Genomic DNA, 17,095 nt, shown 5'->3' on the forward strand with positions numbered 1-17,095 from the left:
TTTTAAAATTATCTTTAAAATTTTTTTTGAAATTGTGAAAATTATAATAATAACTGCAAATCATACATTTTTTTTTTTTTTGAATTTCTGTACACTGTAAACCCCGTTTCACGTATAATTAATTTATAATTTGAGGCGTTATTTACTGTAAGGTTCACCCTAGTAATTTTGTTTTGAAAGAAAAATGCAAAAAGAAAAGGTTTCATTTGTATTAAGTACACACTTTACACATTCACATTATACATAAGTTAAATAAAAATACACCTAAAGATAATATTCATAATTTGCTGCTTATAATAATGTATTTAAAGACTAACTATATAAAATATATGCATGTGTGTGTATTTATAGTATGTGTGTATGTTAGAAGTCTAACTTTTTCAATTATGACCAAATTTTATATTTTTTTGTAAATATGTTTGCATACACACATACATATGTGTGAGTGTTTATGGGTAAAGATATGCACGACTTACTTATAAATATGTAAATATGTTAGAAAATTGTTGCTGTTTACTGGTTCAATTGGCGCACACACACGCTGCAGATTTTAAAAAAATTTCTTACAAACATACACACATAGAATACTTGAAAGTGTACGACATCATCGGCGCGCAACAACAAAGAGCACACGTATATGACATTTTGCATGTATTTCACAACAATAAAAAATACACAAAATCCCGTTAAAAAATCGCTGCTGACCTAATGAGTCGCTAGAGAAGCACCATTTTGTTGTTGCCTTGTGATTGCCTCGCGTTGTAGCCACTGTATGATGTCCTGGTAGTTGCGTGCCATCCAGTCCACGTTGACACGCACCTGTTCGAGAATTTGTTGTATGGAACGACCGTTATCCTTAACATCGGTTTTAACGAACGACTCCAGCTCGGCGAGGAAAAATTTCGAATTCATGCGTTTGGTGGCGAACTTCAGTATCGCATTTATATTGGACATCGTTGAACCCAAGCTGCACAATAGAAAACGTAATGAAAATTACAAAAAAAAAAAATTGTGTTTAAAAAATTTAATATTACTAATTTTTGATTTGATTCCAATTGTTGCGCATAAAGTCGAAGGCGATCTGCTGGCCCACCACATTGCTTGATACCGCCGCGAACACCCTGTAAACGTCCTGTTTGCGTATGTCATCGCCACTAATTGAGCGCCGCAGATAGCGCGATAAGATCCATGGCTCGAGCGAGCAGCCAAGCGCGCTGAGCAGCAATTCCTTCTCCGTCGAGACCGACGTGCTGCGGTAGCGCTGGAATGCAAAGTCCCACTCAAACTCGTTGCCATATTGTATTGCCGTGCAATAAACGATGCCGCGTAGGTTTGGCGGTATGCTAATGAGTTCCCAAAAAATGTAAATCAGTAAAAAAAATATTTTTCAACAAAACTCATGCTACTTACGGATTATTTGTGTCCGGGTTGGGCACCTCAATCCAATTCTGAAAGTGACGCGCGCTCTCTAATATGCAGTCTCGATGCCCCAAATGGCAGGCCATATTCAAAATTTCCACACGTTTGAATAGCTTGAGCATATCTTCGCCCTTATCAGCATCGTCGGTGAAATTATTCGGCGAAACGTCTTTGTACACATTTTCCAGCAGATCCAAAAGATAGTTCTGCAATAAAAACGTAATTATTTTAATATTGGTTGAGGATTTTCCTATATTCCGTTGTGATAGTGTTGATCTGTTTTTAGTTTTTGACGCAATACGATTTAATTTATTTATTCCAAAAATAGCATTATATCTTCAGTAGGAAAGCATTCCCTTAATAATTGTACTCTAGTACTAGTCGAGTTGTACTAAGAACCGATAATACCAACCGTTTGGCCCAGGTAAGTGCAGTCCGCACAATCAGAATTGACCTGCATCTGTATTTTAGCATGAACTATCACCTCGTAAACACGTTCCTAAACCATGCGGAGGATTTTCTAGATCATTCAAATAACAAAAATGTCGTATGCATGGTTCGATTAAGGTTATCAGTATGAGTTGTTGTAAGCTCGAGCAAAATGTTTTAGGCGCAAAAACAAAATAAGGCTACTTTCGAAAATCCTAAACATCTAATGAAGGTACTTTGAACTATTATGGCCCAAAGCGAACCGGAAACGACATGGAAAATTTATCATGGAATCTTTAATACCTTTTTAGGATCTTTATATCGGAAGGATCTTCTCGATTGCCCGTATAATTTTCGGATGCAATGCACAAATAACAGAATGTACTCCTAATCAACTATCAAATCAACTCTTCTTCCTCTATACTGGCGTAAGTACAGCTCACGCGGTTATTGCCGGGTTTAAAACAGCGCGAGTCGTTCTTTCTTCACGCTGTTTAGCCCCACTTGGAGATTTCAAGTGTAGCCAGGTCCTTCTCCACCTGGCCTTTCCTACTGAATGGAGATCTTGCTCTTCTTCTGCTTCACACTTCGGATACTGCGTCGAATACTCTCAGAACTGTCTCAAAACTCACTACGCCCACTCATCATCAAATAAACTCACCTTCAATATATCGTAGTCTCCCTGATTCACCAGCATCGAGTCGATGAAGTTGAATGCCGTCATGGCCGCCTTCCACGGCACATGATCCATTTCATGTTTGAGATAACGCGTTAGATTCAATGCCGTTTCGTAACTCAGGTATGCACCGCGCGCCAAATTCATAGCGTCATCTATTAATTGCGCACGATTCGCAGGACTAATACTTCTATACTTTTGCGGCTGCATTAGATGTGTTGTAATTGCTTTCCAATTGTCGGCATCATAGTTGACGCGATAGTAACCGGTTTGTTGGATATTGAAAATGAACCATTCGGCCGTCGAAAGATTACGATCGTCAATTTCGTAAGTTTCAATGCGCGGCACCCACGTTAACGGACGTGTGTTTTCGAAATTCAATTCCTTTGAAGTGGTGTATGTGACCGGTATCCACCAGAGTGGATTATCATCATTGGCCGAGTCGCCATCATCCGACTGATTTGAAAAGAGGAAACGTTGCTGTTCCATACGTATGGAGTGTGCGTTCGAAGAGCGTGTTATGGTGAGTACAGGATAGCCGACTTGTAAAGTCCACGTATCCATGATTTCTTTGACGGTAGTATTGCGATCAAGCAAACCGGCGGAAATGGCTTCATTTGTTAAGAAACGCCACAAGTCGTCTTGTTCGGCCGCATGATAAGACCTATAAGGGATGAGAGGTATAGACGTTATCCGCTTACTATATATTGTCAGCAACCTACATTTCCTTGAGATACTTGCTCAGACCACGTCGAAAGACTTTAGAAGTTAAGAAATGACTCATCATACGTATAATGGTCGAACCTTTGCCATAGGAAATTCGATCGAAAATTTCTGAAATTTCATCAGGATTAAAGACCTCTACCGAAATTTTATGCGATGATGACAGCGCATCCAAATGGAAAACATTTTGCAGTTCGCTAACCACAAATTGATCTTGAGTCTTCCAATCCGGATGAATAGCATCCACTGTTATGTACTCCATGTAACTTGCGAATCCCTCATTTAGCCAAATATCCGACCACCAACTGGGTGTTACCAGATTGCCAAACCATTGATGCGCCAATTCGTGTCCAACAACACTGGCAATGCGTTGTTTGTTAGTTGTAGCGGAGACGCCCTCCTCAAAGAGCATTGTCGTCTCTCTTTAAGTGTGGAACAGTGTGTGACTTTTACATAAATATTATTCTTATTTTATATTATGTACCTGTAAGTGATCAGACCCCAATTCTCCATTCCACCAGCTTGGAAATCGGGTAGCGCTATCATATCGAGCTTTGGCAGTGGGAATGGCAAATCGAAATATTCTTCCAGGAATTTTAAAATTTTCGGACCAACGCTTAAGGCGTACCGCGCCGATTGGATGGCGTCTTTACGCGCCCACGCGGAGAAATTGCCATCGGAAATGTGATCAAAGTCGGAAATGGCATAGGCTACCAAATATGTAGACATGGGTAGGCTTTCAGCGAATTGATCCCATACATAGTTCGTGAGAGACTCGCTAAAAGTTTATTTTTATGTTTTTAATTTGAAATTATTTGATGCTCTGCATTACTTACTGTGGTTTCGTCCAAAGGATGGGCATATTAGACACCGTGGTCATGTTCCGTGGTCGCGCTATTTTTAGTGAGAAATTTGCTTTCAAAGATGGCTCATCGAAGCAGGGAAACGCTCGCCTGGCATCCGTGGCTTGAAACTGCGTAGAGGCCAGCCAACTTTAGAAGAAAAATAAAATTTGGATCTTTTATTGAAATGTGACGCTACTCGAAAAGGCGTAAAGACAGTGAAAGAGTGTGGATTGAAATTGAATTTGAACTTGAGTCGAAGTATTGGGAATGTACCCTTCATTGTGCTTCGATCTCTAATAAACATTTTTCAGAGTATGATTTTGAGGAATTATTTTACTTTTTTGAGTTTAGAGTTGTGTGATGGTTAGAGATGGCAGAGTTTAAGTTATCGGCTCTTTTTATTGCTACGGAAGTACCTCGAAGAAATGTACGGTTATTAATAGCATGAACAGCAAAAGCTTCTGCTGGAATATAGTGAAATCAGCTTAAACCCTCATATTTTAGGATCCTCTTCCCTCGATTTCATGAAAGGTTGCGTCAATTGGCATATCGGATTCTATATTCTATTGATACTGACAGAAAATATTTACAAAGAAGTTTTGGGGAATGGTGGCGAATGTAAACCCGGCTCCTTTCGGTAAGGATATAACAGCTTTTGTGGGATGATTGTCTTCTCATCATATGTAGTCATAACTTCTAGGTTCTACTCTTGGATCAATCGCGAATGCAAAAGAAGTGGAGACAGAAAAGTTCGTTATTCAGGGTCAATCAATCTTTAAGAGCTTTCAAAATAGGCTCCTTCTGCGTCGATGGACCGCTGTCACGGAAGGCATTCTCTGGAAAAGCCTTGAGAGCCAATCTGTCGTCTCAAAATGCTTGCCTTTCATCGGCCTTTTCAGGTAAGGAAAGAAAAAAAGTCCGAAGGCCACATCTGGGCTGTAGGGCGGCTGCGGAAGCGTTGAAATGCTGGCTTGGTTAGGTAGATGTTCACAAGAAGGGAGGTGTGAGTCGGAGTGTTGTCGTGGTGCAGCTTCCAATCAGCTGTAATGCCTTGTCGGACGCGACTGACCCTTTGTTTGAATCTCTTGAGGACTTTCTCGTGAAACCTGGGATTGACGGGTTGTCCTGGAGGAACAAATTCATGGCGGACGATGCCTGTAATTTTATTCACGTCTTCTAATTCTTCTTCTACTTTTTACAATAATTGATCTTTTTTGGATTAAAAGATAAGGATGGAATTTGTCAATATAACCCAACATTTTTATTTTAACATCTCAACAAATTTTTTGTCTACCAAACGCTTTTTAAGTTTCTTACACACGCCATATGTCCTAATATCGCCGAAATTCGATCATCTAAACGCACAAAGGCACATGTATGTATAATTTTTAATTGCGCTTTACCTGTCACTCACTTGTACCATGTGCATAATTAATAAAAATGGCCGACTTACCGCTTTTCGTTGCCCACTTGATACGAACTGCGATAGAACCCCTGCAGATAGTCCTGTATTAGACCGCTGAACCGGATGCTTATCTCGTACACGCCACCCTTTATTAGTTTGTCATACAGTTCGATGATGAAGAATTGCTTGCTCTCGAGCATGTATTGTTTTCGTATCCTCAGTTCGACGCCGTCAATTTCCGGTACATACCTAGCATGCTCTGCCAAAGCCGGCTGCAATGCCGACGTCGCCGTTGACCTGCCAATATGCCGTACGGATACATCGTTTTTGGTGATATTCAATTCGACGGCATGCATGGTAATGTTATGACAGTCCTCCAGTACAATCACTTGGATGCGTACCTCCCCTTCGAATGTGAAATTATTATTGAGTAGGTACGGCACAATCGTTATATTATATTTTTGCGGCTTCAATGAAATTGGCAGGCGTACGTCACGTTCATAGTGTATTCGCTCTTTAGCTTCATCGCTGGTGCTGCTCGGCTTCAGTATATGCTTCTTTACCGTCGTACAAATGACTTCCTCATCCGGCAACGGTGTAAGCTGCTGTTCACACGTAGCCACATTGTAAATGATGAAGCTGACCGCCAGTAACGTGCACACAAAACAGGCGGCGATCAGGAAGAGTGTTGTGCCCGAAAAGGTGTAACCGCGACGCGTCGTAAAGGTTGTGGTCGGCGGCGTATTGTTAAGTGTTGTGGTCGTACGATGATTATCCATATTGATATTTTCACGGACGTGTATGTCCTTAAGTACCATGCTTTGCACTACTTTTCTCGTAGATTTGTGGTTTTTGCTGATCGCTTCTTTTAATAATTTATTGGTTTATATGCGTATAATGTATATGAAATTGCGAATGGGCGGTTCTTAAACTGTGATTCATCTATTCGCCATTATTATATTATCAAATGCGCTGGCCATGAGCAGAAATCATCAGCCTGTAAAGTGATAAAATGTTTTTACCATGATAAGATTAATGCGAAAACTTTTTGAAATTTTAGGTTTCTTCAAGTTTAAAATTTTTTTATTAATTTGAGAACGGGGAAGACAGTTTTAATAATTCATGGATATTATTGAGGTCGTCGTTATTTGAAGGACAGCAAATTTTACTTTGTTCAAAGTAGTTGAAGTTTTTCATAAATAATTAATTATAAATAATACATTTCGCTGTGACAGTTGATCCAAGTAGAAATACTTTTTTCCAATAGCATTTTTTTACAGATTACACGTGATTCAAGTAAAGCTGTAGTGTTTTTATTGTTCTGAATTGTATGGAATTTCATCATGGAAAGACTTACGCCTGAAGAAAACCTTTCGAAAACATACGTTCTCAAAAGAAGGTGTTTCGCGCACTTCGCTCTCTTTATGGCTAACATAATCGGTCTACTGAGCGTACTATTCGCAACACCCTCACCCATCTTGTGACTTATTATTCATTATTGGATAATATTCGATCGAATGGAACACATACAGAAGTGAAAAAAATATAGCAGCCGTAGCTGAGAGTGCATAGGAAGACCATGGAGAGGCAATGCGGCGCCGTTCGGGGCAACTCGGGCTGACGTATGGAACGACTAGGCGCATTTTTCATCTCGATCTTTTAAATTCAAAGCGTACAAAGACAGCTTGTGCAAGAACTGAAGTCGCTCGACCTTTCCAAGCGGCACCGCTTTGCTTAGGCTAGACTTTTGAAAAGTTCCAAGAAGATCCGACGTTTTCGAGCCAAATTTCGTTCAGCGATGAGGCATATTTCTGGCTCAATGGGTACGTAAACAAGTAAAATTTCCGCATTGGGACGAAGAGCAACCTAAAAAGATTTAACAGCAGCCATTTCATCCAGTAAAAACAACGATTTGGTGGAGTTTGTGGGCCGGTGGACATTGGTGCCAATTTCTTCAATAATACTGCCAGTGAGAATGTAACCGTCAATGGCCATCGTTATCGCGCCTTGATAATCGAATATTTGATCCCTGAAATCGAAGCTTGAGTTCTCGGCGACATTTGGTTATAACAAGACATCGCCACTTTGCACACATCGCAGCAATCAAAGGATTTATGAAAAGAACACTTCGTTGAGCGGATAATTGCACGTTTTGGGACGGTGTGAAGAATATGCGGACAGTCCCCCTTCGATTCAGGCCTTGGAGTGAAATATCACCCGTGTCATTCACCAGTTCCCAGTCGAAATGCTCACAAGTCATTGAAAATTGGGCTCAACGGATGGACCATCTGATACGTTGCCGCGGCCAACATTTGAAAGAGATAATATTAAAAAAAATAGATGCCAAAGAAAGTTCTTTCAAATGATAATAAACATTTTCCAATAAATTTAACACTTCTGTGTTTCATGAGAGTTTACAGAGTTTAGAAAAACATGTTTAATAGAACATTTAAGCTCTTGCGCATTTAGGTGTTCAAAGTTTAATATTTACAAATTTTCCTTTAACTCGTCTCAAAAGCTTTTTTATTACTTATGATGATATAAACCGTCTTTTCACTAAAAATATTGTAAATTTTCGCTTCACTAAAATTTAAAAGAAGTACAGAGTTTCTTCAATCTAAAACTAACTTTCGTAGTTTCGGTTATCTGGGGTTACTTCTACTTAAGGGCATCTGTTACCAAAGATGCAGGCTATGACATCTGCAACTAACATTGAAGTTCCCCACTTGGTAAATATAATTTCGGGTCAGTAGAGATTATTTTTCACTAAATTTTTATTCCTTATTCTCTCCTGTTCTTTGATATCGCATTAACCTGCTTAACCTTTATACGTATCTCATCATCATCGATATGGTTTTCGAAAGTTATTTAAGCGGTTTATGAGAAATATGCTATATAAATTGCTGGAGATTTGACGATACTTACTAAAAATAGCACCAGCGTATCTATTTCAAGTTTCCGACAAATTATTTCACAATTTTATAGCTCGAATTCATAACATTACCGAAGATAATCGACACGCCAGGTTATGGCGCTGAGATAAAAGCACTAAAAATAGTAGAATTGCTTGATTTTTTTGTAAAATATTAACAAAATAACAAAATTACAAAAATGGGATTTTCTTTTAATTACAACTGAATATAAATAAATGTATAAAAATAATTACACCCGTTAATGTCGCAGTAAATTATTGCAGCAAATATTAAAACAAAAAAAAACTAACAAGCATGTATGTACTTCGATCAAAAAAAAAAAAATAAAATAATAAAATAAAATTAGGCTTAATTGCTGTTATTCCTTTTTAGTATACAAACACATAATGGCTTTGTCACATGGCATGCGCTTAACAAATTTGCATTATCGTGTGTAAAAGTGTTCAGAGTTTCAATTATAATTACATAGGTTAAGCGCTTTCGAGCCCCTACGGGTATAATATGCATTCAAACTCAAACTCTGTAGACTGTATTTTAAAATGTGTATGATCAAGTGATCAAGCGACCTTGATCATGACTCACATATGTACCCTCTGATTTTCGCGTAGATGTGTGAAATATTAGGCGGCTACGCCTTTTTTCTTTGAATGGCGTATTGAAAGTCAAAACGAGTAGTTTGACAGCTGTCAAATGTTAAAATTTATTCACTGTAATTAAAAAGGTTTTACTTAAATATAAGTGAAAAACAGAATTTGTGAAAATATGCTAAATAAGAATACATAGGTCTGGTAGAGTAAGACGAAATATCTCTTGTCATTAAACAGTCATCGTAGTCGCGGCTTGGCTCTGACGCCATTATTGACAACTTCGAAGTCGAAAATAATTTCGTCTATCTTGCAACCAGCATTAACACCAACAACAACGTCAGCCTCGAAATCCAATGCCGAATAACTCTTGCCAACAGGTGCTACTCCGGACTGAGCAGGCAATGGACAAGTAAGTTCCTCTCCCGACGAACAAAGACCAAACTCTACAAGTCACTCATCATCCCCGTCCTTCTAATGACAACATCTGATGATTCGGTGTTACGAGTTTTCGAGAGAAAGGTTCTGCGAAAGAGTATATAGGGTAGATATACGTCGACATTGACATAGTTCAACAAAGTAAAAGACAGAGGCTAGGTCATGTCGTCCAAATGAATGAAAACACTCCAGCTATAACAGTATTCGTCGTAGAACCTGCCGGGGGAAGCTAAAGGAAAGGAAGAACTCCACTACGTTGAACAGACAAGGTAGAGAAGGCCTTGGCTATACTTGGAATCTCCAATTGGCACGCTGTTGTAAACTCGGCTATAATCGAGTAAGCGGTGTCGACGCCAATCAAGAAGAAGAAGAATATCAATAATGGTTTTGGCCTCAGTTTTGATTAAGTCCATCTAACGAGGTTTGTTTCAGGAAATTTGAACACGGTAAACAGAAAACTTGGTAATTGAGTAATTTTGGTCCCTTCAATCTCTATCAATAATAACATCACTTTACTTATATGTATGCTATCATTTCGTCTAATGGTTTAATGTTCCTCCTATGATTGCAACAGGTCAATTTAAAAGTCCTCGGGCTACTACAGTGAAACAAATTTTTCTGACAAAATTCTTTTTTTTTTTAATTCAACATAGTTCTCCTAAACGGTGATATACCGATTATAGCGACCATCCAAGTTTACGATATAATTTTTTGTATTACGATTTGTCCTTTGCTTCAAAATATTCCTCAGTTTGGGCGATCACCACCTCAAGAACTTTTCTTAACCAGAACTTAACCGACAAATTGCTGCAAGGAAGACATTGACAAAACGGCCCTTAGAATGCTTGCTATCTCGAACAACTTTCCTTTGTGGTCATCCGAATTTTTTCTGTGGACTTGTTTGATGTTTTCGTCGGTGCTCATATAATATAACAGATGTTATACAGTTTCAAAGACCTCCAGAGTTCGAACTTTCTTATCAATGCACTTGACTTTGTGTTATGTCATAAACAAAAATATTTATGCAAATTGTAAATACTACGAAATAAATTATTCGGACACACGTACTTTAGCACATAAGATATTTGTACGTGTGTATAGGCATAAATTTAAATTTATACTTGTTAATGCATTTTAATCAGCATGTCATAATATAATTACGCTCATATACATACGTACATATGTAAATTTTTATTGCTACCGAAAAATATGAATGAATATTGTCACATTTAGAATTAATTTTATGTACATACACAAATCCATATATATGCTAATTTCTGGCATTATTAAACGACATCAATGGCATGACTCTGACCCAACGCTTAATTGGACATATCCCAATGAATGTCGACATAGACGTCACATTTAAGCAAATACATACATATACGCACACATACTTATGCACATTCATAAATATATATACCTTTTACTAGTTTAATTGATCTAATTAACAGGCCCGATGTTAGTAAAAATTAAATTTCTCGTCTAGTCATCACTCTGTCGCTCTTGACATTTTAAATTCCATTCTAAATGATTTTGACTAAATAATGAATATTCATGAAAGAGTATCATTAGCCACAGTTATTGTTTGTTATTTACTTTAACTACAATAATAGGTGCAATCGATTAAATATTTGTTCGAAGATGTGAAATTGACGCACGACAGTTCACACTTCAAGTCAAATACACTTAGCATTCAATCGTGATGATCTCTCATGTCAACTGTTTGTGAGTAATCGCAGACTCATCATTTTTGAAGAAATATGGAGCCATGATTAAACTGGCCCCCAAACCAAAGCAAACTGTGGCTTTTTCGTAATGAAATGACAAATCTGGAATTCCTTCAGGTTGCTCTTCATCCCGAATGCCCATTGAGCCAGAAATGCGATTCATTGCTGAACAAAATTTTCCTCGAAAACGTGGGATCTACTTGGAAATTTTCATGAGCCTATATATAGATGTGAAGTCACTTGGGAAGGTTGAGCTACTTCAGTTGAGCGAGGCTTTACTGTACTGTACTGTACGTGAATTTTCGTAGTAAAGTTGAACAATTTGTAAACGCTGAACAGGGTAAGAATTTCCATGATGAAATGCCAAGCAATACTAAACCAAAATAAGATGACAAATTGATACAACTCACGCCAGATTTGTCCAAAAAAAAAGCTATTGAGAAAAGTGCCTCTACTGGGATCACCCGCTATAACAATATTATTCCTTCGACTAATACCTGACAAATATGTCTAAGAAGGTCGCATAAACTTTTCAAGTCGATCGAACCAGCCATTTCCTAAAGTTTTCTTCGCCGATTACACTAAGTTGAAACATTCTTACAATCTTACAAATACTCATACCACATTACCTCACTAGCAGACCTTAATAACAGCACCACTTCCATATTAAACTTTTTTGGGTGCCTGGCGGAATCGTCGAAAATTGTAAAGACGATGAGCTTGCAAGAAAAGGTACCCATACACAAATTCCATCAGGTTGGGAACGAGCAGGGATTTCCCTGTCTTTGTGCATTCGGGCGCTGGTTCTGTGAGTTTCGCGCGAGAAAGCTTTCTGGTTCAGTGTGGAACATAAAGGTCCATTCACTGCTAGCTCTTTGCAAAACTTACGTAGCCGCAATGATAGAAAGTGGACACCGTCACATTTGCACTCCCGCGGCTGGGCTAAATATTTTGAAGGACGCAACTTGTCAGTAAGGAAGATGAATTGAAAAAGTCTAGAGACTCTTTCCTTCACTGCCCAACTTTCTCCAGACTAAGGTTGAAACATCTCGATTTCACGACCCCAGCGAATAATATATCAATAAATGCGGTGCTAAGTAGTTCTGTGCATTATAAGGAATAAGCATCTCTAGTCCAAGCGGGATTATTCGAGACCTCATCCCAAAGCTCATATCTAGAAAGCTATTTGCATGATCAGCTTCAAATTTTGGGAAAATATTTTGAAATACGTACATATATGTAAATTCGATGCATATGAAAAGAATTAATTTTTAAAACTCATAAGTAAATAAAATCCCTTAAATGTAACGATTGCTGTTCAATCATAACATACGAACTGATTTGACTATCACCATCAGTGACCAAGAGTAAAACGCAAAACCAAAAACACAAGCTAAATCATCGTAGTGCCTTCGTATGACTGTAGTGTTTTATATATGTATGTTTGTATATGCATGTATTACAAATAATTACTCCAAAGCAACCCCCAAAGCATATTTGTTCTTTTAATTAAGTGCAGGAAAAAGTATTTTTCATAGCACACCGCTTCAACCGCAGTTCGTGACAAAACCAAAGGATGTGAAATTCAATTTTAAATTTCTTTACTCACAAAACTAAATGAGCGTATTAAGTTTCTTCATGCTCTTCCTGTAGGAACTTTCATTGAACTTGTGTGGCATGTAAATATTATAACACACGAGTGTTGTTTACCACATGTGAAGCTGAATATGGGTAAATCTAAACGTCTTAAAGGACTAATGGTATTTATACTTTTGTATGTGAATATCGATTTCATTTGCGGCAAAATGGATTTTTTTTTAAATATTGATGACGTATTAGTGCAAGTGGAGAATTTTACTTGCGTGTATATATGTACATATAAATATGTGATGTATTTTTGCATCAGCGTTAATTTTGTTTTATACCTAATATAATATTTTATAATTATGCACATTAGGGTGGGTAAAAAAAAAATCGCGAATGGTTTGTTTTTTTGCTTGATACTCTGAAAAAACTCATAGAAGACTATGAGCTTAGCAAGTTAAAAGGATTTTTTCCATTTAGTTATAAAATTCATAAGAAAATAATTTTAATAAATAATCAATTTTAATAAGGTTATAACTTTTTGCTTTAAAATAATCAAATTTTAACCGTTAACATCTTTTAAATGGTTAGGTTTATGAACAAACCACCATGGACCTTCTTTAAAGACTATTTAATTTCCTACAAAATCTACAGAACCAAATATTTTTTGAAGTATTTGGAAGCGACATCTAACTGATAATAAGAAGAAAACAGAAAAAAGGGAAACCTTGCAGTTAAAATGGAGAGTTCATACAAATAGAGCATTTTTCATTTTTCAAAATACGAACTGAAAAAAAAACAAAATCGAATTTTTTTTTGGACCACCCTAATGTAGATTAAATTTTATTTTTATTTAATTTTTGGTCAATGTTTTAAATTGTTTGGACTGTCTGTTTGAAAGAGCTCAGGAAAACTTTAAAATTAAACTTTTGCTCTCCGTTTGAATTTGAATTTTGAAATCATCAAAAAAAATATGGAAAAGTTTGAATATTTAGTCAACAGTGCTAACAAATGCTTAATATCAACACAGCGTACACATACCATACTTACATACATATGTACATATGGAACATACATGCACAGATTTGTTTGCGTAAAGCGTTGAAATAATCCCTTTGACAATTCACCAGACCGCCAGCAGCAATGAATCGAATGTCACCAATGTTAAATGTGAATTACACTCAAACACACACACTCCTTGAAATCATATAATCATTGATTTACATACATACATATATACATGGATATCCTTGTGTTGTGATTTTCAGTGCAAACGGAAGTATTCGGTGACACATGAGCTTACGGCGAAGTTTGTTGTAGTTGGGAAGTGAAAGCGTTTTATGCGTTAAATTCTGTGTACATTGTTGTAAACAGAAGCATATGCATCATACATACAAATACATGTAAGGGTGTAGCAAACTTATTTATTGTCCAAATATGTATATTTTGGTTTAAATCGAAAATTTTGGCATCTGAATTAAAAAAATAAAATAAATAAATGTACCGTTATTTCGTTTGCTTCTTCATACAAACATACATACATATTTCACTTGAACTCCATTAGAACGATTTTGTTGCCATTCAAAGAAGTACGAGTGTTCAAGGTCGGGTTTGTTTACATTTAACTGAAAATAGTTCACCATATGGTTGGAACGTAATGTGTGTTACAACTTCAGCTTTCTATCTAGTCTGCCATGTATGATATACGGGTCAATATTTATGCAAAGGTTAGGTAAATATACATACATACATATATAACTTTGTACATTCAAACAATCGATTATTCGAATGAAAAACGAATGTTTACATATATGGCCTTTCAAATTTAACATTTTATGTTATAAAAGGAACAGTGCCAGTGGTGTACAATGTAGGATTTTGACATTTTTCAGACACGAAATGGCCATTTTTAAGAGAAATTGCAAACCTGACATATCTGAATCAATTTACAAACGGTCAAAAACGAATCGCAACTTCCCCTACTTTCCATGTATTTTCATTTCAAATCATATCATAAACTCATAATTGAATATATATATACATATGTATGTGGAAATAAAGCTTAGTTTACAAAAATTACAATTTTTTGGTAACGCCTTTTTAAAAATTTATAAAAACACTTTTTATAGTAGGATCCACTTCCTTCAAGTTAACTTTATACCTTAGGAACTGAGATATTTCCCAAATAATGCTGTAAAAATGTTACATCTTACCTTTATAGAAATTGGGATTCGTTCCGATTGCGTAGATATGTCTGTGACACTGAAGTCGCAAATGGTCAACAACTTCGCCAAACAACAAATATTATTGCAGAAGCCACTATTTTTTTAGTCAACAAAATTCCATACTCTTTAAATTCTCGTATTGAATGGTCATTTCTGCGGGAATATGGTATTCATTACTTAGAATTTATTACAAATATCAAGTGGAAAGTTTTCATTAAGTCTTCTGTCTATCATGAATAATATTAAAAGTGTTTCATATCTACTGGTGTTATGGTTTCACTCATTGTTCATATTTACAAATAATAATAACCCTGAATTGAAGCATCGTGCGTCAAAGAACTGTCAAAAATGTCTCCCAATAGCAGAGCATTTTTCAAATCCAAGTGAATTGAAATTCCAAATTGAAGTGAATTACAAAAGACAGCATAAAAATAATTAATTGAGTTGATTTGATGCAGATATTTTTTTGGAATGTATGTATTAAAGTGGAAAATAGTATTTTTTTCGGTTGGAACTCTGAAAAATTGGTTGATAGACACCTCTACAAATCTCTAAAACTATGAGTTCTTAATTTCATTCTTCTAATTAAAATTCTTTTAGATAGAGAAATTGATATTCTTGCGTTCAACTACTTGAAAAAATACCTCGTTAATAATACAATAGAAAATTTAATCTATAAAATGGTCTCTTATGATATTGCCGTAAACCTACTACCATAAAAAACATAATAACAATTGAATTTTGATTACTTTAAGGTAATTTTTTTTTTTCTAAGTTCACTGAGTTATAAAGTTCACTCAGTGAACTTAAATATAAAACCAACTTCAAAAATGTGATAAAAAAAATTAGTTCAGTAAACAAACCAAAAGAAGTTCTATCATTGCGCCTAGATCTGAATCAGTAAGTAGTTTTATAAAAATTATTGATAAGACCTAAAATCATAAAATCACATGTGTAGACTATTCAAGTGAATTTTTCAATGTATTCGTGAAAGAATATGAAAGAAATGTATAAATACGTTTTGGATTAAATATCCGGTGAACTTAATACTAAAAATTAAACATTTTAAACGGTCGATAAAAAAACAAAAATTGTGTAATTTTTTGTTTCTAACGCTACATAATTCCAATGGTTGTCATTAGTAATTATTGGATGTTGTTCTTCTTCTTTATTGACGTAGACGCCTCTAACACGGTAATAGCCGAGTTTACAACGTCGCGCCGGTCGTTCTTCCTTTTCGCTGTTCCTTCCACCGTGGTACGTGCCAAGCCAATAATTCTTTTCGTATTATGACAATAAATATCGTTGCAGCCGTAGTATATCTCCAGTGCCCCCAATCACATTGTGTCATACTATATAATGTTGGATAGGTGAGCTTCGCTACATCTTTGATGACTTGGCAAAAACTGGGAGAGCTTTGCTGGGAAGTTTTGATGCCTCCACCATACAGCTCTAACCTTGCACCATCGGTTTACAGAACTAGCATAATGGAAAAAAGCTGGCTTCAAGAGAAGCCTGTGAAAATTACTTGTCGTAGTTTCCTGCCGAGAAACCAGAAAAGTTTTATACTGATGAAATAATAAATCGTCGATCAATATGGTACATATTTGGTTCATTAATGTTCATTATAAATATAAAAAAAAAACAAGTTGAAGTTTGAATACAAATACGAAAGCACTTTATCGACTACCAATATATAAATTACATAACATCTCGTTTCCTTCAGGTTGTTACAAACTTCTTGTCAAACCTAACCTACACTGTTCAGATTATAAACACATTTGAAGTTGCGTATACGCCATGTTCAGCGGAACAACCGAACCAACTGACCCCGAAAAGTCTAGTCTTTCTGAGGCAGTACGGTTCTCTTGCAGCGTTAGAGTCCAAACATTTGTGTTGCAAAAGCTCCAAACCTATTAATTATAATTAAAGAGTATTTGCATAAACTTCAAAATTTCAAAATATTTTAATATAAATACCTAAAAACAAATGTGGCATGACTGTGTGTAAGCGATTCGAAAAACGATCAAAAACAACAGCGCATTGCTCCATTTTCATTCATTGATGCCTCATTGAGAATTTTGATACAGAATGCAAAATTTTA

The 17,095-nt window shown here is 36.3% G+C and overlaps 1 protein-coding gene across 3 annotated transcripts in view; it reads right to left on the reverse strand.

Annotated features, from left to right (window-relative positions):
• Nucleotides 1-194: 194 nt before the first annotated feature.
• The window catches only part of LOC108970482 (aminopeptidase N), a 31,415-nt gene continuing 14,514 nt past the window's right edge, over nucleotides 195-17,095 (reverse strand). For 2 of the 3 annotated variants that reach the window (XM_018935905.1, XM_018935907.1), the window contains exons 2-9: nucleotides 5,546-6,494; nucleotides 4,084-4,239; nucleotides 3,732-4,025; nucleotides 3,247-3,669; nucleotides 2,510-3,188; nucleotides 1,411-1,625; nucleotides 1,035-1,343; nucleotides 195-967 (exon numbers count right to left, since the gene is read on the reverse strand). In XM_018935905.1, coding sequence (XP_018791450.1) covers nucleotides 706-967; nucleotides 1,035-1,343; nucleotides 1,411-1,625; nucleotides 2,510-3,188; nucleotides 3,247-3,669; nucleotides 3,732-4,025; nucleotides 4,084-4,239; nucleotides 5,546-6,315 — 3,108 coding nt within the window. In that variant the 5' untranslated portion in view covers nucleotides 6,316-6,494 and the 3' untranslated portion in view covers nucleotides 195-705. Of the gene's footprint in view, nucleotides 968-1,034; nucleotides 1,344-1,410; nucleotides 1,626-2,509; nucleotides 3,189-3,246; nucleotides 3,670-3,731; nucleotides 4,026-4,083; nucleotides 4,240-5,545; nucleotides 6,495-14,979; nucleotides 15,145-17,095 lie in introns of all 3 variants that reach the window. The other variant, XM_018935906.1, reaches the window with a different exon arrangement.

The sequence above is a fragment of the Bactrocera latifrons genome, unplaced genomic scaffold, assembly GCF_001853355.1.
Source record: "Bactrocera latifrons isolate USDA-ARS-PBARC rearing strain unplaced genomic scaffold, ASM185335v1 scaffold_3, whole genome shotgun sequence".
NCBI lineage: Eukaryota > Metazoa > Arthropoda > Insecta > Diptera > Tephritidae > Bactrocera > Bactrocera latifrons.